This window comes from Cheilinus undulatus, linkage group 12, assembly GCF_018320785.1.
Source record: "Cheilinus undulatus linkage group 12, ASM1832078v1, whole genome shotgun sequence".
NCBI classification, from domain to species: domain Eukaryota; kingdom Metazoa; phylum Chordata; class Actinopteri; order Labriformes; family Labridae; genus Cheilinus; species Cheilinus undulatus.
The window spans coordinates 33,046,195-33,067,793 of NC_054876.1; the positions used below are offsets into that span (position 1 = coordinate 33,046,195).

Sequence of the window (21,599 nt, forward strand, 5' to 3'; positions counted from 1 at the left end):
CTGTCTCTCTGTGCAGCTTTAAGGGACAACAGGATCGAGCTGGTGCGTGCATCGTGGTCGGAGCTGACCATCAGTATCAGTGATGTCACACTGTCTGATGAAGGCATGTACACATGTTCCCTCTTCACCATGCCAGTCAGAACAGCCAAAGCCTACCTGACTGTCCTGGGTAAGTGCACTGTGTTCATCCTAAATGTAAGGAATGTTATTTACTCTTATGGTCTTTCCTCAACCAGGATGACTAGATTAAACATCCTGGTTGGGACACTGGTGGCCTAGCAGTCAATGTGTACAGAGAGAGTAAGGCCCAGCTTCAAATCCGTGTCCTCTTTACCTCTCATTATTGTCCTAGCTCTCAAAAAATTAAGGTATTAAAGTCCAAAATAAATCTTAAACAAGTGATGATATGATATGATACTTTGATTTGCTGAATGTAAATAAACTGTGTATTCAATTTTGTGTCTGAAATTATTCAAAAATATTGAACTCACACCTCTTTACAAAAGTGCAACCTCGGGGAAGGTACGACTTTGAATGCTTTTAATTCGAAAAAGCCCTCAAACTTCAAACATTGCAGCTTATTAGCTTTTTTCCTTTAAAGACAGATAAAAATATACAAATTGACTCCGTTACAAATAGCCCTTAGCTTAGGCCTACATCTGCACACAATAAAAACATCCTGTCGTGCCCTCTGGTAATGTTTGTGTTGTGATCACCACCCCACAAAAACATCATCCTCATTTCCTGCCACTAGGCTTATTATCCCGCCAATTAGCTTTTGCTAATGTTAATAGATGTGCTGGTGCACTCCAGGACCATTAACTGGCTTTCTGCTTTAACAAGCATTCAGTGAATTAGAGACATTAAAAGCTATTGCTCAATAAGGATACGTAGAAAATTATTTTGCAATATTGAACAATAGTTAATGGAGCTTGCCAGGAAACAGAGAGGGAGATTTAATAAACATGCAGCATGGTCGGGGAACGGCCTGTTTATCTGCCACTGTTTCAGGACACTGTGGGCTGGGAAGGAGAAAGAGACTGGAAACAAAAATAAAAAATAAAATCATACACTGGTAAATAAACAAGGCTTACACTGAAAACATCTCAAAATATTTCTGTGAAAAACAAACTGGTCAGCTCATTTATTAAGACTAACAAAATCATTCAAACATTAGTATTTTTACTGGAAGGCAGTGTAAAGGGCTAAAGTGTAAGTTCTGGGTTGAGAAAATAGTGAAACAGACATAAACATGGCTAGTGCTGATGTTTGTGTCCTCAGTGTGAGTGCAGAGTTGGTTTTGTGCTGCCGGTATGCTAACTTGTCAAGGATGACATCTCATTACAGTTTGGCGTATGCTGAGTTCACCTTAATGTTGCCAAGATCCTGCAGAGTACTGCAGTTAATGCTTACAGATATAATGTTACTCTATAGATTTGCCCAGTCACCTCTTACGACAGTTAAATAAATATTTATTTAGGCTAATGTAATTCATCTTTAAACATCATTAAGAATTGTAAGCTATGTTAGCGACCTTATATGTTAACAGCATTGGTTTCAGCTAATTTTCAATGACAATGCCGAAGACGACAATGGCGAGGATGACATGGCACTTTTAAAGTTCACATAGGTATACGCTAATTTTAACGTTAAAGTGTGTTAGCACCTTAATGTTTGTTATGCACTGTACAACACAGCTTACAGGACTGATGTTAGTTTTCTACATTCACTTCTCAAAACAGTTAAAGGAATATTGATCTTATCAACAGGGCTTATATAATATGATAGAATCAGTGTAAAGTAACTTCCTGTTCTCCAGTGTGGTCGCGCTCCTGTTTGGGTGAAAACAAGCTCTGTGTTTGAACGATTTCAAAGCTAAAGTCAGTCTGCTAGCTTGCCAGCAGATGACATGGCTTTCTAAAGGTCTCACGTATGAGAAGTTTAACATTTAGGGTGTGAACAACTCTCTTTATGTTATACAGCTAAAAAATAAACAAACAGATGTGTATTATAATCATTAAAAGTGCTTCAAAATTTGGCAAGGCTCATACGCTACATTACTGATTGTTTTGAGAGGTATACACTGCAGTGATATTTAAGCTAAGTGCTAATGTCTGTATGCTAGCTTGCCAAAGACGACATGGCAAAAAGGTGCTCATATGCGAGGTTTAACATTTAGGGTGTGAGCAACTTATTTGCAGATCAACGCCGTAGGATAATTCTTTCCACATTCACTTCTCAGAAACTGTTAAAGGAACAGATATTAGCTAAGTGCTAATCGTAAGTCTGCTAGCTTGCCAAAGGTGACATGGCATTTTTCACAGTTTTTATTTATCCTGTAGTAAGTGTGCTGGCCTTGTAATATGTGCTTTTTAGTGCTGTAGGATTATGCTAAAGGAATGATGTTTCCTACATTCAATTCTCAAAACAGCTTAAGGGATAGATTTAAATAATCAGTAATGTATCAGAAAAATCAACAACACTATTATGCTACACTACTAATTTTACTGGGATATTTGTAGTACAGTGTTGGTTTAAGCTAGGTGCTAATGTCACTTTACTAGCTTGCCAAGGATTATGGTATTTTAAAAGGTTTCATTAGTGCTGTTGAACTTATAGTGTGTAAACACTTCAACACCTCTCACTCCTGTGCGCCTTCTGTCTTTGCAAACGCTCATTATATGTCCTTATATGGGCATAAAAAGGGAGATTCTCCATGCTGATTAGGAGCTGACGAGCACCTGGTATTATGAACATAGGTGGGAACAATTCAGCAGTTTAAGAACATGTCATGAATCCCATATAGGTTTTTCTTAGATTTTTTTATTTTATTTTTGGGCTTTTTATGCCTTTATTGACAGAGGAGGAACGTGGACAAAATCTGAAACAGGGACGAGAGAGCTGGGCAGAGACATGCAGGAGAGTGCCAGAGGCCGTGTTCAAGTCTGGGCCGACTGCACACATGGAGCCGCACCTTAAACCGCTAGTCCATCTGCCCCTCCCTTCTTAGAAATTTAAGACAAACCTTAGCATGATATTGTTGAATAAGTAAATAAGTAAAGGATATTGAATTCTCTGTCTCTTAGATACGATTCAATCTGAGCAAAACATAGATATTTTACTCCAAACCTCAGTCCCCCCATAGTGGATATCCTAGTGGTGCTAAGTTAACAGAAAAGGAGGATTTTTGTCCACAAAGGGTCAGGAATATCTGAATACTGCGGCCAAATCCTTCTGTCTGGAAAACAGTGACCAGCTGTCATTTTGGATGATATAATGTTGCCATCCCCAGGTTAATGGGAGTATTCGAAGCCATATAAAAAATGCACAGTGCCATTATTCCGAAGAGCTCACTTTGATTTCTCCTGAAATGACTTATTATAAAAAGGACTCAAATACACATTTATTAAATGTGTGTATAAACAGAAAGCAGTGTGATCACAATGACCGAAGGAATTATCTGTGAAATCCATTATTCTTTTTTCCCACCTCGCATCAGAAAAATCAAGCTCTCATTTCTTTTTCATGTCTTCAAAACGCTGTTGGTTACGCTTAAACAGTCATGCATAGTGCATACACACACACACACCAGTACACCGGCACAGACGAATCCATGACGCACAGCCGAGTGGTGAAACACACCAACAATCCTCTGCGCTCACACACAAATGGAGAGAAAGATTAAAGCTCTGCAGCCTCCAGCCACCCAAGGGGAACGTGACTGTATAAGATGAACATTGTATTTGATCTGCTCTCGTTCAGTCTGGAAGAAAAACCATCTAACACCTCTCTGAGTCAACCCACACTTAGTCATTCACACACCGTCACACCCGCACTAGCCTACTTAGATGAAGTGTCACTTGCTCTTTACTAGCTTGGAAAACATGGATTTAATCAGAAAATCATTTAAAATCACAAGCTGTAATATCTATTGTCAGGATCGTGTTTGCAGTTTATTCCCTCAAAAAGAAAGAACAAACATGAAGACCTTTAAGCCTGGTAATAACCCTTGTAGGATATGTTGAGACGGACAAGGCCAGAGTCCATCAATTACATTGACTGACAGACCTTTCAGTCACTCAGCCTTAGGCAGACTTAGTGCCCATCGACATCAGAAGGCCAGAGTCCACACATTTAATACACTCATTATAGGAAGGCCTCATGACATGTGACGTCATGTCCGCTTGAGACGCCAAGAACGCTGAGGACGCCAACTTTAAAAGAATATGAGATAAACGCCAGATTTAGGAAATTGACCACTCTTGAGGAATTAATTACTGGATCTTGATCGGTCATTTAGGATTGTCAGCTTAAATGAGCATCTCTGGGCTCTGATGTCTCCTCGATATCAAAGAGAAAACTCTAAACAGGAGCCGCCTATTGTTCCACCTGTTGAGCCCTCACCTGCAAGACACAAAATGGATCAGAGTGAACTTGCTACATTAATCCGCCCAATCATACAAGAGGAAATAAATAAAGCAGTGGAGAAACTGCAGCCTCAGCTCGATTTGTTAAAAATTGAATTCAAGGAGTGCAAAGAAAAGATGATGGATGTTGAGCAGGCACTGTTGAAGACGTAGGACAAGGCAGAGAAGCTGGAAAAACCCTGCAATGCACTATAAAAGGAAAATAAAGAACTGAAAGAAAAAACTGAAAAGTTGGAAAACTACAGTTGAAGATTTAATATACGGGTCTTTGACCTTGACAAAGATGCTGAAAGGGGAAATCCGACACAGTTCATATCATCTTGCCTAAAGGAGGTATTTAAAGGAAAAACCTTCCCTGTCCACCCAAGTTTGGAGTGGTCCACAGAGTGGGGCCAGCAACAAAATCTGGTTCCAGGCCCATGATTGTCCGACTGCAGAGATAATAGGTCAGAGAGGCGATTTTGGATATAGCAAAGAAAGAAAAGGTGCTGAAATACAAGGAGATGAAAATAAAAACCTTTCCCGTCTTGACCACAGTTTAAGGATTTAAGGATGAAGTCATGTCAAGCGGGAATTAAAAATGGTCTGATCCATCCTGTCACGCTGATTTTAACTTTTAAAGGGGTGACAAAATACTTTCAGGACAATGAAACAGCAGATAAGTGCTTCAATCAAGCTATCAAACCATCACTGCCGGCTGGCTGTGACGAAGATGAGTGAGAACTAAGGTGAGAGTTAAAAACAGAGCTGATTCATGAAGAAGGTGATGGATGAGGGGTCCATGCACATGAACACAATTTACAATATGGATATAAATGAAAAAGGAGAAGCTTGGCTTAAATTACTTTTTTATTTGAATTATGCTTTCACTGAATGCAATGCCTGAATTGAAATGAAGGGAAATAATGCCTCAGTATGTGATTAGTTAGAGGGCTAGAGAGTAAATAGGTAGTTGACAAGAATTCTGATTTAATAAAGTATTACTGAACTATCCTTTGATCTCTACACTTTCTTTGAAGAAATGGTCTAAACTAAGCCCTAGTGAGAATTTATTTAAGAACACTTATTAACCGGAGTAGACTATGATTATAATCAAGAATATTATTGTTCACTCTTGCGTACTTTTCTCCTCTATAAATAGACTACAGGACATTACATGTTGAGTAGCTGTGCAAAAATGTTGGTGAAATGAACTGAAGGTCTGACAGAGTTCAGCTTATTTGGGATTCACTACTATTGGGCAATACACTGAGTTATGTGTAAATTTCTGTTTGTCTGTCTATGTGTGGGTATCTGTTTAAGTTTAGTTATTAAGTGTGATTTATGTAGCTCTGAAATTTAATATATAAAAATGAAATAAAACCACAATTTAGGTTTATCAAATGTCACACAAACTGCCTAAGAAGGGTCTTAGAATAGCCCACATATATATATGCAGCATCAGAAGCAAAGTAACAGAAGTTGAGCTTATGCTATCTTCAAATAATTTGCGTATACTCTGAGTATCTGAGACTCATTTAGACTCATTTAGAACGTTTAAGGATACATCTTTGATGATAAATGGGTACAGCATTTACAGAAAGGACAGGAATGCTCATGGAGGAGATGTAACATGTTACATACAAAATCATATTCCCCTTAAAATCATGCAGGAATTAATGTCACCAGATATTGAGGTTCTCTGGCTTGAAGTTTGTTTAAAACATCATAAACCCATACTAGTAGGGTGCTGTTATAGACCCCCCAGTGCCAATGTAGGGTACCTGGATAAGATTTGTGATATGCTGGAAAAAACTTATCTTACAAACTATGAAGTCTATTTTATGGGTGATATGAATATCGACTGGAATTCCTCCAATTGTCCAATGAAAATGAAGCTTGCAAATTTATGTGCATCATGTGGATTATCAGAAATAATAAACAAGCCTACTAGAATATGCCTAAATAGTAATGGTAAATGGTAGCGACTTGTATTGATCACATTTATATAAACATGCCTGAGGTCTGTTCTAAGGCTCCGTCTATGCCTGTAGGATGTAGGGACCACAATGTAATAGCAGTTGTCAGAAAGACAAAGGTGCCTAAGCAGGGTTCAAAGGTTGTCAGGAAAAGGTCGTTAAAAATATTTGACCAGATGGATTATGCTAATGATATTACACTTGCTGACTGGTCAAATGTAATTTCCCAAAGTGATCCTGAGATGGCATTCTATGCTTTCAATGAAACCTTAATGGAGATGATAGATCGTCATGCACCTTTAAAGAAATTCACAGTCAAAAATGTCTAATTTATTTCTTATTTATTACTGAAAAAATTAAAGCACTACAAGTTTGCTCCTGCTGCTATGGGTTAAAAGTTATTTAAGTGATAGGAAGCAAATGGTGTACTTTAATGGAAGTGAGTCTGCGCGTAAAGAGGTGAAACACGGAGTGCCTCAAGGAAGCTGCCTTGGGCCACTTCTATATTCAGTTTTTACCACTAACTTACCTTTGTATTAAAAAATGCTTTGATTGCAATGTATGCTGATGATTCCACTATTTATCTGGCTGAATCATCAACTGAGGGTATTTTCATCATTTATTTGATTATTATAAACTTTGAGTAAAAAGTGAAAAGGTAATCAAAGGTAGCAAAATGACAGCAATCCTTGTTTGTCCACCAATATTATGTGTTAGGGGTCCTCAGTATTTGCCAATAGTGAAGTGTACCTGGCAGAGATCAGGCAAATTAAGCTAAAGAAAACATATATTTCTATAGTTTCTACATCTTACCTATAAAAAGTCTTCACCCCCTTGTATGTTTTACCCTTTTATTGGTTTCATAAATCAATCATGGTCAATGTAATTTGGCTTTTTTGGCAAAAACAACAAAACAACTGAAAACTCTTTAATGTCAAAGTGAAAACAGATTTTTACAAAGCAAAACAAGGCCGGAACAGTTCTTTTCAATTCCAGCCACAAATTCTCTAATGGACTGAGGCTTTGACTCGGCCTCTCCAGAACATTCACCTTGTTTTCTTTAAACTTCTGTGTAGCTTTCGCTCTATGCTTCAGGACTTTGTCATGCTGGAAAATAAATTTTCCCAAGCTGTAGTTCTCTTGCAAACTAAAAAAGATCCTTCTCCAGGATTTTCCTATATTTTGACGCATCAATTTTACCTTCTACTTTTAAGCCCTCCAGGGCTGGCTACTGAGAAACATCTCCACAGCATGATGCTGCCACCACTGTGCTTTACAGTGGGGATGGTGTGTTTATGCTGATGTGCAGTGTCTGGTGTCCGCCCAACATAGCGTCCCGTGTAATGGTCAAAATGCACCATTTTGGTCTCATTAGACCAAAGAACTTTCTTCCGCTTGACCAGAGAGTCACTCAAATGCCTTTTAATGTGAGTTTTCTTTGACAGTTGCTTTCCCTTTGCCATCCTCCCATAAAGCTTTGACTGATGAGAAACCTGGACAACAGTTGTTGTTTGCAGAGTCTCTCCAATCTCAGCTGCTGAGGCTTGTAACTCCTTCAGAGTAGTCATAAGTGTCTTGGTGGCCTCTCTCACTATTCTTTTTCCCACACAGTCAAGCAGTTTGTGAGGATGGCCTGACCTAGGCAGATTTACACATGTGCCATTTTCCTTCCATTTCTTGGATTTTTTTTTATATCCATCCCTGACTTATATTTTTCAATAACCTTTTCTCTTGGCTTTGCCATGTTTCCAATTGCTTAGAGTGTTCTTTTGTCTTCATGGTGTAATGGTAGCCAGGAATATTGTTTTTCAAAAAGGCCAAATTATAATGACCATAGTTAATATATAAAACTATAAAAAAGGTAAAACTTCCACGGGGGTGAATACTTTTTGTAGGCACTGTAAAAATGTACAGTTGGCCTGGCGTTAAGAGAGAGACAACAAGAGAGATTCTGATGTGTTCTGGAGCAGGAGACTGCTCATGCCTACACCTCTATAAGTCCTCTTCCTCTCTAATCTCCCTGCAGGACGGCGAGCTGGTGGAGAATTTCAATGAGGCATGATAATATTATTGTTGCACAACAGCATACTGCTGTGAGTGAATTGGTTCCCATCCCTGTGATTTTATTATTGTGTCTTTCAGGTGTGCCAGAGAAGCCAGAAATTGACGGCCTGACAAAGCCCGCCATTGAGGGAGACCACATCACTCTGACCTGCATCACTCAGGGCAGCAAGCCCGCTGCTGACCTGCGCTGGTTCAGGAACGAGAAAGAGATCAAAGGTATGTATAGTATGTTTACTAAGCCGACATCTTCATCCCTGCACAGACTGTAAAACATGAGTAATGTGGTTATGTCATACAGACAGTATGGGTTAGTCTGTGTTGAGTCTAAGGTGTCTAAAATAGGTATTGTGTCATTAGAATACTTTTTCAACATCAGTTCATGGCACCTTATATTTTTAAGCTTTACACTGTAAAACTCACATACAAATAACTGTGTTTGTCTAGTTTCTGGTCACAGATATATCATTATACTAAATATGAGCCACACTGTCTGTTTAAAAATGTCTTCTTTAAGCAGTCAAAATATAATGAGGAAAAAGGCTACATTTGAATTTATTTATTTAAAAAATAGCTGACTGCAGGAAGCTTATTCCTCCTGCTAAGAGTTTCATATTGAGATGCACTTATTTAGATGTAAAATGCCATCAGTTTGCCTCACTACACCATTTGGGAACACTGCCAAATCCCGGGTACTTTCTTGGGATGAACCACAATTATTCTCACCTAAAATGTGTAACTACATGACCCTCCTACTCCAGACTCTTGTGTTATTGTGGCCCCACTAGACATTTACAAGCGGAGTAGAGGCACATTGCACCCACCTTCCTACTTACTTTTTGTTTTAAATTAAGGATGATGTTTAATTAAAAAAAAAAGTCTGAACGAAGGTGTATTTACTTTACAGCAAACCACTGTTTTTGTTTCATAGATGAATTTCTCACACTAATGGAGACAAGCTGTTAAAGGTATCCAGAATGTCTTCTAAGCAGCTTGCAGTACAAGCCAGAAAGGCCACATTGAACGGCTTTTCCCCCTCATGAAGTAAAACTCATCCCTGAAACAAAAATGGTGGTCCATACACACAATGCATCAGTTTTTATTGAACAAAATCATCAGTATAGGATTCACATAGCCGTAAACAGTAAGGCACACAACTGTTTGTTTGGCGAGTCATGCCTATATCAGCTGTCTTATAAGTAATTGTTTGTCATGATGCAAATGCTGACTTTTAAATCCTTTAGAAGAGCAGGAAAGTCCACTCTCTGTCGACATGAAACTGCTGCCTTGAACACCTTAACTGTATTTTTGTTCAGAACAAGTTGTCTCTAATAGAGCAGATTCAGCATACGTCCTCTGGCCTGAGCCCGGTACATTAACCTCCCTTTTTATCAGAGGGGCTGTTCTACATCACACTGACTGGACTACACACCTCATTTTCCAACCTGCTCCTGCTCTGTTCTACTTGATGAACCATCCGTTTTGTAATTGTTTGAACAGGAGAGAGCTGGAGAGAGAAAGGGAGAGAGGATGTGAGAATATTGAAGAAAAGAAATTGAGGGAGACAAAATGAGGAAATGAGTTTTTGAGACAGGGAGACGCAGATGTGGTTCTGTATCAGATAAAATGTAGAAACCAGTGGGACTGACTGTCACACATCAATAACACAGTTGCAGAACTTTATTGATGATTTCGTGTTATTTCACAGCAGATTAAAGGCAGATGACAAAATACAAATCAGCCTTTCTACTATTATCAGTGAACACAAATACATACAAAAAGATACAACAGCACTGAAAATCACAGGTTTTGAAATGCCAATCCTAAGACATGTTCCTGAGAAAATGTAAAATAACCCAACAGCACTGAGAATATTAAGAGGGCAGTTGTTGCACATCCTAAACGTTCAATTAATATTGTAAAATTTCAAATAAAAGGGACATTTTGAATGCAGAACACACAAAAGCGTCACACTGCTCATTTTCCTCCCCATATAAAGGATTAATAAACTGCAAAAATAATTTCTGCCAAAGCATGCACGATTTTTGCTTATTAACCTTGCATATTAATGCTTTTCATTTCTGCTGTCAGTGTTGTTTTTATCCCAGGCCGCTCTGTTATCATACAGAGCAGTAACAAGGTCCAACGTCTGTGTATGGTTATTCTGTTTCTTGAATTAATGTCAAATATGATTTATATTTTTCATATTCAGTTTTTATATTACTCCTACAATAGGTATTTCCATTATAATTAAAATACTTCAACAATCGACTGGTTCTGGCTCTGAACCAATAAAATGATAGCAAAAGCAGCAGCCATTTTTTAAAGCACTTTTATTAAAAGGTAAACTCAGTGTGCTTTATATTGAGAGTAAAAACAGGAACACAAGAATGAACAATTGTTACTACGGTCATAAGAGATAACAGAAATCAAATTGATAAAACAGGCGCCCAATGTAAAACTGATACAACAAAGCAATCACAAAGAAATAAAAGAAAAAGAAAGTGCACATAGAACCAATAACAAAAGTGATAACATTGGACAGACACAGAGGAACTATTTGTCTCATCTGGAGAATAAATACTTTTGAGTTTGGCTTATAAAGAACAGACAGCTCTACCAATGCTGCTTTCATTCTGAATACAACTAGAAGACCTCTACCTGACTACCTGAGGGGCGGGACCTTGTGGTAGACAGTGAGCAGGTAGACATGTACACAAGAGCTGAACTACTGAATGGTTAATGGACTAACAGAAGGATTTTGTAATTAATTTTGTATTGTATGTGGAGCTAATGGAGGGTTTTGAGGACAGGTAGGATACAGGCCTACTGTGTGCAAATTTGACTGCCTATGTTAGACCCAGGGCTGCATGTTGACATATTCATTAGAGTGGTTGCATCTTAAATTACCAGTCAGAAAAGAACTCTCTGTGTGGAGTTAGCATGTTCTCTCCATGCATGCACTGGCCCACTTTGGGTACTCTGGCTGCCTCCCATATTCCAAAGATATGCTTGGTTGGCTGATTGGTGATGCTAAATTGCCCGTAGGTGAGAGTGTGACTGCTTGTTTTTCATAAAATTCAGACCCCCTTCACTATTCAGTGTCATTATGGTGCAGCCTGATATACAGTTGAATTCTTATTCTCATTTATTTACAGTCAGAGCCCCATCATGACAAAGTGAAAACTGAATTTTATATATATATATTTTATTTTATTTTATTTTATTTTTTTTTAATAGAAATTTTTAAAACCCTGAAATATCAGATCGGCATTCATATTCAGACCCTTTGCAAAAAAACAATTATTTAGCTCAGGTTTCTCCCATGTTTCTGGATTGCTGAGATGTTTCTACACCTTGACTGGAGTCCACCTGTGGCAGATTAAACTTAGATCTGATTTGGAAAGCCACACACCTCTCTACAGCTGACAATGAATATCAGAGCAGAAATCAAGCCATGAGTTCAAAGGACCAGCCTGTAGAGCTCAGAGACAGGATTGTTTTAAGGCACAGGGCTGGGAAAGGCTACAAAAAAAATCTGCACAACCAGTTTGGGACAACCAAGACTCTTCCAAGAGCTGGTCGCCCAGCCAAACTGAGTACTCAGAGAAGGATCTTTGTAAGAGACTTGACCAGACTGAGCCCCAGAGATCCTGTGTGGAGATGGGACAGAGTTCAAAAAGACAACCATCACTGCAGCCCTCCACTGATCTGGGCTTTATGGCAGAGTGACTTGGCAGAAGCCTCTCCTCAGTGCAAAACACATGAAATCCCACTTGGAGTCTGCAAAACCTCCATGTGTAAGCCAAGCAAGCTAACATGTGTTATGCACTGAACAGAGGTTTTCATTGAGCCACATTTTAGTCGTATTTCTTGACTACATGTGGTGTCCACTAAGATAGTGGTTAGCATTCCTAATATAATGCTTTTTGCACTCATTCCACCTTACTGGACAAATATAAATGGAATACTTGTGGAATACTGTGTTGAATGCTATCCTAGACCTCCTAGAAGAGGCCTTGCAAGTGACACAAAAACATTTTGAGCTCCCCCTACTAACAGATAGTTGGTCACCGTACACATAGCCGCTCTATCCCAAGGCTCTGTGCTTAGTTAGAGCAGAATACGAAGTAGACCAGGATTTAAATGACATTGTTTTCTGTCTCAAATGACTCATTAATTCACTACTGTGGCTGGTAGGTTGAGCAGATTCACTCAGCTGTTTATCTGCCAACACTGACAGGCATACAAATATCCCTTTTGTCCCAGTTGTGTCCCAGGAAAGATTTCTGTTCATCCCAAGCACATTTTGTGTAGTCTTCAGGATGATGAGATGTCCTTAGTCTTGAGCCCTGTTTTTAGGGTTAATAATAATTTGTGTTTAGTAAAATTATGTTGTTCATATATTACATCCCATATTTACTGGGAGAGGTATTAAAATTGAACTTTTCAGTACCTTCTACTCTACTGTTCACTAAATTTTCACTTGTTCCCTCCTGCTGAAACCATTTATAGGTACATGAACCTTACACAAAGAGAATATTCTCTAATTAGCACGGGGATTTTTTTATGTTGGACTTTTTGTGTCTCTACAGGTGATTATTTCTGTTCCCAATGGCCCACTATAAAGAAAAGTGCTCCTGGGACATAATGTTCTTTCTGTTCAATAAAGGAATTCAGCAGTTAGTCAGAAAAATACCCAGTGGTTTAATGTGTAGGTAGCCTCAAGAGAGTATGCTTGCTCCCAGAGGTTAAACCCTGTAATTCTCTCTTCAACATTGCACCTGACTATCTTTAATTGACCCTTTTATATAGTCTCATATGAACATGGGGTTTTGTTTTTCAAGGCTGGCATTCTGCACCTAGAAACGGCATCAAAGGTGTGATTATTTCCTCTATTCTTCATGATTGAAGCTAATATCATGAAGGCATTTTTGTATATGATGATGGATGTGGAAAATGAAAATGAAGCACTTTGTGGTTGAGTTTCTTTAACCTTCTGAGACCCGAGCTTTTGTTTGGAATGTTTTTTCAATTTCTACCACTTTTCTAGGATTAGTAGGGCCAGATTTGTTTAAAAGTTCAGCCTTGTCTTTGAACACAAATTAGTTCTTACCAGAGAAAGATGTCCACAAATCTCCTAAAGGCCCTGCTTCTGCAGAAAATTCAGCATGGGATTGGTTTATGAGCAAATGTTTTGGCTGTGTGTTGTCCAGTTGGTCAGATGTTGAGGGTCCTCTGTCAGTAAGAAATGATGTCAGCCATATACAGTGCTTAACAAATTTATTAGACCACCACCCAAAGTAAGGTTTATGCCACAGCTGCCCTAAATTAACAGCATTGGTAATTACCAAAATCATTTTTTATGTTTCTGCAATGGTTAATATACCAATATGTAGAAGCTCAGTAACCCAAATGATATTTTTAATGCTAAAATATAATTATTATTGTTATCCATGAATTTTGATAATTTACGGATTAAAAAAAAACCTGAAAAAATAGTAAAACACATTAATATTTCTTGATTAATATGTCAAATTATAGTTATTTACTTGCATTCCTGAAAAGAAAAATGAGTTTTAGTGCTTGAATGTTATGCTTGATTCATTTCTGACTTCTCAGAGAAGCCCAGTGAGCCGCCTCCAATTTGGATATAAAAAGGTTAATTCAGTTTGAAATTCCTCATTCCTGTTCAAAATGGTAAAACATGGAGAGCTCACTGAAAATGAAAGAGACCGCATTAAAGCACTTTATCAAAATATTAATGTTTTCTCCTTTTTATGACAGGTGGTCTAATAAATTTGTTGAGCACTGTATAGTCATTTACCTAACTATTTTGATGCTAAACTATAAGCAAAAAACCAGTAAAGGTTCTGAATTTCTTGGAGATTTTGTTTTACAAAATCCATACAAATTCCCTTAAATTTCAAAAATGTTCCTAAAAATGTATGTGAAATTCTTGGAAATATTTTTAAAGCATCCAGTTAAAGTATCCCATAATTTCTTCAAATATTCCCAAATGTGTTGGTGAATATTTAATATAATGCCTAAACATTCAGATAAAAATTTTCCCCCAAAATTCCATGTCAATTCCTGAAAATGTTTCAAGCAAATTAACCCTAAAGTTTCTTATCAGATTCCCCAAAATTTACAAATACATTCCCTATAATCAGGCCTGCCAGAGAATTGGCTGGGTCCCTGAAAAACCCAGTGAATGGGCCCTGTTGGCTCAGTAGCATTGGTGCTAGTGTCCTGACTAATAGTTATTTCATTTTGGAGCTGAAGAGAGTGAAAAACTATCGTGTAATAATTTATTTGAGCCACTTTTAACCCCTTTTCAGCACTTGTTAACTACATTTTTGTCGCCTTATTAACTGTTTTTCACTATTTCCACCCAATTTATGCCCCTTTTTACAATTATGTTTCCTATTTTTGTTATTTTTAGCCCATTTTTGCATCTCATAATCCATTTTTGACACTCTTTAACCCCTTTCCACCACTTTTAGCCAACTGTTTGCAATTATTGAATTGTTTTCACCCTAAAGTAATGTCAGTGTCTCAGTGTCTCAGTTTGTGCACATCACAGCTTAGCTATGAAGTCTCACATTACTTTCCAAGGTTTAGTCAGTGTGTCCATCCATATTGTTAACATTACAAAAAGGTAACTCTTTTTTTTAAGGAAGGGCCTTTACATAGAAAAATGCAATATTCTACAACAGCATAGATAAACAAAATTCATCATATGATTTCATTACATAAAATAAGCTTATCACAGATTAACTGAACCATTATTTTGCTGACCTCCATGGGCCCCCTGTTTGGCTAGGCCCCAGAAAGCTCCCCCCTTTATCCCCACTTAAGTGTGGCCTTGCCCATAATTCCATAAAAATGTCAGGCAATTTCTCAAAACAAATTTTGAGAAATTTCCATGGAAATTCTTGGAAATATTAAGGAGCTTACCCATCCCAATTGAGATCAAATTCTTTGAAATTATAATTACTTTTTCCAAATTTCCATGAAAATTCTTGAAGATTTCCAAACAAATTCCCCCAAACATTCAAACCAACCTCAAAAATTTCCATGAAAATGCCCCCCAAAAAAATCAAGGCATATTTCTCCCAAAACTTCCAATAAAAGTTTTTTTAAATATTCAAACTTATCCCAAAAATTTTCATGAAAATACTTTAAAATGTTTGAGTAAATTCCCCAAAATGTCTAAACAAATTTCCTAAAATTTCCATGACAAAAAGACCAGAATTTTCAAAGCAAATTATCCTAGTATTTCAAGCAAATTAATAAAACTTCAGTGGGCATTGTGGACAAATATCTAAATGTCAAATAGCAGAAATTATTACTGTGTTGTAGGAAAGCTGAAATGTGCTGTCCTTATACGTACATTTAAGGTCTTAGGAGATTAAAGAAAGCTGGTTGGTGAAATCCTACAACACAAAGCAGATACTTTGGATTTTAAATGTCAGATTAAGGTTCTTGGGATATCTGCTTTTCTGGACTTGTGAAGATTTTTGCAACAGTTGATGTTAAGGCCCTCTCTGATTTTGCTGGAAAAAATCCATGTTTGTCTGCTGTTCCACGTTTGCAACCTGAGCCAAAGCTCAGACAGCTCAGATTGCTATCTGGCAGCAGGGTTTCCCAAGGTCTAAGATAAGCAAGCAGAGAAGTCCAAATCAATGCTGGTTTTCCTCACAGTTTTAAAGCAGATATCACTGGAACTTTGCATTTAACTAACTTTATTGTGCACATGATATTGAATCTATGTGTCATCAGGTTTATTCACATTTCTAAAGACCATCTATTATGCAAAAACCCAGTGTGAAGACACATTTGAATTTTTACACCAATAAAGGTCTCGTCTAATCAAACAAAATCAGGTAACTTTTTACATTTCTCTGTTATTTATATCTGCTGAAAGGCCAGTGAGTTTCAAAGGTGAATCTAACATTGCTTTCTTGGCCAACACCTGTCTTTCTTGACGAGTAGGTGTCTGTATTTAATTATCACTTCGTGCAATTCAGAACATGTTTAGCTGAGAAAAAGCCCATTTTTGAGATCATGATTGACACTTTTGCATTTGCACATTTATTCTTCCAACCAACACGTTTTTACCACTAATTGCTGGGCTCTCTTGTGGTAATAAAAAAGGTGTGGATTTCTAACTGGGCGCAGTAAGTTTGAAGTGTTTAATATGACACTTAGTCAGTGTTTATTTGTCAGTAGTTGAATATGGGAAAGAAAGAAGAAGAAAGAAACTCCATGGTGCTACATCGCTCAGTTGAAGCTGGTTTAAAAAGCCAAGGAATCTACATTAGAGACATTCTCAAATGCCGTTTTTGCTGGAAAACAAAAATGTCAACAGTCTGGTTTATTACAAAAGAGTTAGGACAATTAATTTGCAAATCCTTTGCAACCTATATTAAACTGAATATACAAGACAAGATTTTTAATGTTCAAACGGATTTACTTTGCCTGCAACACCTTCCAAAAACTCTGGGTTGGGTAGGAGCCTTTTGCCTTTTCTTCTAACAACACTCTGTAACCATCTGGGGACTGATTGTTGAAGTACTGAAAGTGGAATTTTCTCCCAGTATTGCTTGATATGTAAGCATCAGAGATAATAAAAGCTGAGCTATTTTTAACCATTTAGTCTCGCCTTGACTTGTTGTCTTAAAAATCTTGTAAAACATCAATCCTGCGGTGCACAATCAAGCTCCAAACATCTGATTTTTTTTGCAGGGCAACCAGGGCTTTAAAAATACATGTGCTGTAGTAATGTCACTTTCATTTTTATAAAGTTATGGGACCATAAAGACAAAAGAAAATGCTATTGGTTGTCACAGCCTGTCACAAAGCATTGTGGGATACAAAATAGTGGTTAGCATTAGCCGCTAGTGTCAGAATTGGGTTACAGTATGGATATAAAATGTTCAGTACCAGATTCACTGGTGTGGATTCATTCTTAAACCCATTAAAGCCTGAAAACACAAATTATAGCCAGAAAATTCTAATTTTATGGGACTGAAATGATTTTTTAACTTTCTACTGAAATCCATAAAATCCAAATTTCCATAAAATTTAACATTTATATTTTTTGTATCTCATTTGTTTTTGGTAACTGATAATCAACTTGAGGGCATTTTTACCCACGCCAATGAAATCAGCAGGGGGTTATGTAAATGGTTCCGTATCTTTGTTTATTCATTTCTTTGTTTGTTTGTATGTGTACAAGGTAACTCGAGAACAGAAAGTCAGATCTTCACCAAACTTTCAGGGAATATTGGGATAGTGACAGGGAAGAATCAATTAGATTTTGGTGATGATTCGCACACCTGTTCGGTTTTTCTTGTCCTTTGAATTTTGAACACCATAGTTATCAATGGGAGCATGAGTTCCTTGTTGGTGCTGCTTAGGCGTGGGTCTGCTGCCTCAGACGGCCATTCTAGTTTTCATTTATCAGATTGTATTCGGAAGTTTTTTTAGTCATTTATTGATCATATTGAGTAGATAGAGGTATCATAAAAGTATGTATTAAATATGATACAACAGGCTTTAAGGGGTTAAAGACCCTGGAAAGTTCCAGGCTTGCAAGAAAAGCTGCCACAAAGCCAGTCTCAGAGGGTCAAGATGAATGCTCGCTCTCCACAGCACTGTGACTCACAAGCTTGTCTAAATACCCATATGAAGGTCTCTGCAGGAGAGCATAGAGTTTTTGTTTTTTTTCCCAAGTTGTTAAAGAGCCACAGAATCATCTTCACTGCTTTCTTTTTTGCAGTTCAGGAGCATTTGTAGCCCTGTACCAGGAAGTGTCACGTTCATTGAAGAAGACTTGTTCTGCAGAGTTTGAGCGCATAACATTTCATTGGATGACAGATCTTAAGAACTCATTTGAAAATATCGGACCTTTAGAGTAACCCCTTGTTTCGTATACGTATACAAAGGTCAGTCAGCCGGACGTCCATTCACTCCTATGGGAATGTCCGTCTGACTTCTCTGCGAAACTCCTGCATAATATTTTCATCTGGAATGAGCCACAAGTACGTTTAAAAAGTTTAACTTTTGCAGTAGAATTTGGAGAGATCGTGTGGCGCCATGTTGGCTGACCAAGCTGCTAACTAGATCACGGACTAAGACAAGTCACATTCCTCAGCTTGACAGGAAATGCAGCCAGATGAACAACTTAGACAGGAAATATATCAGGATTTATCAGCTGATATAAAGTGCTGTTAGATCATTTTGGTTGACAGTATTATCCTATTCATAATTGGTTGATTTACTGATTGACTGTTTTGACAGCCTATTTTTGGGCTCTTCAGAAACCAGTGAATGACACCACTGAGAGTATGTCCATGTTTTATACACTCCTTCAATGCTTTCTCTCCACCCTCTCAATAAATAAACATGAACACAAAGAGCGACACATGTTTATACTAATGTATTCATGTGAGTGTAGGTGTGCGCGAGGGCACTTGAAGTGTTCATCATGGTGACAGGATCAGGGTGTGTTCAATGTGAAAAGCCATCTGATTGTGGGCAACCATGCTGGGAATAAATGACAATTGTGACATATTGGTGTGGGATCTGGGGGAATAGAGAAGATTATATTACCGGCAGAGCCACTGGAGCAGTCCATCACCCGTTCGCATGCAGCTAACGGACACCCTATGCTAAGTGTGTGCGAGAAAAACAGACAGATGGAGGAGACAGCCCGCGTATGAGGACATAAGCTTTGTGTGAGTGGCGCAGAATCCAATATTCGTATTTCTCAGTCTCTTTGTCCCTTCGATCCCTTCAGTCCCCACCCAGTAATGATATATTTCTATCTCAGTTACACACCATAACCCAGAGAGACCTCTGCCAATATCACCACATGTAGCACTTGTTTACACACCACTGAACCAGAGGGAGCTGTGCAGACCGAGCAAAGGCAGAGATGAAATGAATATTTATTTCGAATAAGGGCGGGGATGTTCGCTATCGGGCTGGTATTATCATACTCTCTGACCTAAACGGTGGAGGTTATTACTTCATCATGTTATGCGATAACTCTATTCCAAGGGGGCTTAAGGAGGAAAAAAACAGAGATTTGAAATTCGCTGGCAGTCGCAGCCCTAGTCTGTTGTCAAACTTGTTAGTCAAGGACAAGGAACTATTACTGCAGATCTTCCTGGCACTATTTTAAGCAGGCCGCTGTCTGCTTACTTTTTCAGCGTGCTATCACTCAAGTCTGGCCATTCCAAGAGCGAGTGAACAAGCATTTGAAAAAGTGTCATCTATTTCTTCATTTATGGGTAATTGTCCTTGACGACTGAGTGAGAACAGAATAAGGCGGTCGTCATTATTTCGAGGTTTTTCTCTGGAAAGCGCTACAGAGGAAAGTGAATAGGCAGAGGCTCCTGGAGCTGATTTCCAAGATGTTGAAGTGGATGAGACTCTGACTGACATTGTGAAAGTAGAATAAGAATTTATTTCAGGAATTTAAAGTTTTCTCACTGTGAGAAAGTACATTTTTAGCCCTGTTAGACAGCCTTCAATGCTACTTTAAAAGTCTGCGTTTGAACTACATTTATATGATCAAGCTCCCAGGGGTGCTCTGGATCAATGGCCATTAAAATGTAATTTGAAGATGGCTCCTGCAAGTCACATTGCCATGAATAAAAGATGCCTAAGTTACACTCACAAAATGCATATAAGCCCTCTCTATTCTGTTTGTGCAGCAGAGGAAACACTCCCATTCATGCGCTTTTATTTCATACCAGCTGATTCCTCAAATGAGATGAAAATCTGTTACATTTTTTTATTGATTAACATCAAGTCCCTTGGCAAAATCAGGCAAAGCTTTGTAAGATAGGATAAACTAGCAAAAATTGATTATTAAAAAATAGTCATGACAGGTGATGATAGTAAAGTTATGTTTTTTGCCTACAAAAATGTTAACTTCAGGGGCCAGTTAAGCTTATCCTAGTTTTATATATATATAAAAGATACATGAAGCAAAATTGCCAACTAGTTAATGCCTTCAATTCAAAGGAAGAGATCATTTTTGTTTTTAATTTTGTGCTGGATTATTGATCATTGTGTTATCACTGATTCAAAACCGGCAGCAAAAGAGACAAGTCATATTTCTTTAGAAGTTTAATATGATTTAATTCATGAGATTTCAAGAATTATTTCTAAATAATCATGATAATCAAGGAACTGAGATTGTTTCTCTGGCTATCACAGCATTTAAATCTCTTTTCATTACATCCTTAGTATGTACACATGTTCTTCAATTTGGCAGTTTGTAATTGAGATGTAATCCAATCAGAGATGGGGCCTGGAGGTGCAATCATCCCCTCTGATGGCTTATTCTTAAGAATATAAGCCGCTTGCTTGGCTCAGTGGGTGGAGCAGGTGTCCATGTGCAGAGGCGACAGTGCATTACAAATGATAACGTGCCCTCCCAGTGAGCAATACGTGAGATTTTATCTGTCAGTATGTGAATTTCACCCATGAAAACGAAACGTGGGTCCGCTGCACAGTCCCTTCACCTGAAGCTCAGTCCTCAATGAAATGACACCTAAATTAAGAAAAGATTATAAAAAAAAACAGAGGTGGACGGAGCATGCCCAATCAGGTCAACACGTGAGAAAGTGCCCTCCAGGGTTCCTTCTGTGTGCGCTGGTGCCCTTTTATTTACTCTCCTCCCTACCCAGCAAACATCCTTGATGGACTTCCAGGACTTGAACCCTCCTGTCTTATACAACTAAGATAAGAAATTTATCCTTCAAATAACTTAAAACATCTTGTTTTAAGATCAGACTCAAGCATTACTTGTGTCGACACACGTAATCCTCGGCAGCCAAGGTCAAGCTCAACAGCATTTCTCTTGTTTGGGTCTTTGCCTCCCTGTTGGTATGCCCAGAGACTGCCAGTGGTTTTCAGACCTGTGGGACATCTACAGCACAACTAGGGGCTTGTGGTAACCTTTCTACCTTCCCAGACAGTACCCTATGCTTTGCTGATAGCGAGATCCAACCCTTACTCCACCCTAAAAATGTGGCACAGCATGACCTTCATTCTGTCAATCCTCTGTCCCGCCATATGGTACCTTCAGGCTTGCTTGCTCGCCATTATGCAACTTACTTTAGCCTCAATT

The 21,599-nt window shown here is 38.2% G+C and overlaps 1 protein-coding gene across 2 annotated transcripts in view; it reads left to right on the plus strand.

Moving 5' to 3' along the window:
• The window catches only part of cadm2a (cell adhesion molecule 2a), a 393,887-nt gene that overhangs the window by 322,810 nt on the left and 49,478 nt on the right, over positions 1-21,599 (plus strand). For both annotated transcript variants that reach the window (XM_041800910.1, XM_041800909.1), the window contains exons 3-4: positions 17-169; positions 8,528-8,665. In XM_041800910.1, the coding sequence (XP_041656844.1) occupies positions 17-169; positions 8,528-8,665 (291 nt within the window). The remainder of the gene's footprint in view (positions 1-16; positions 170-8,527; positions 8,666-21,599) is intronic.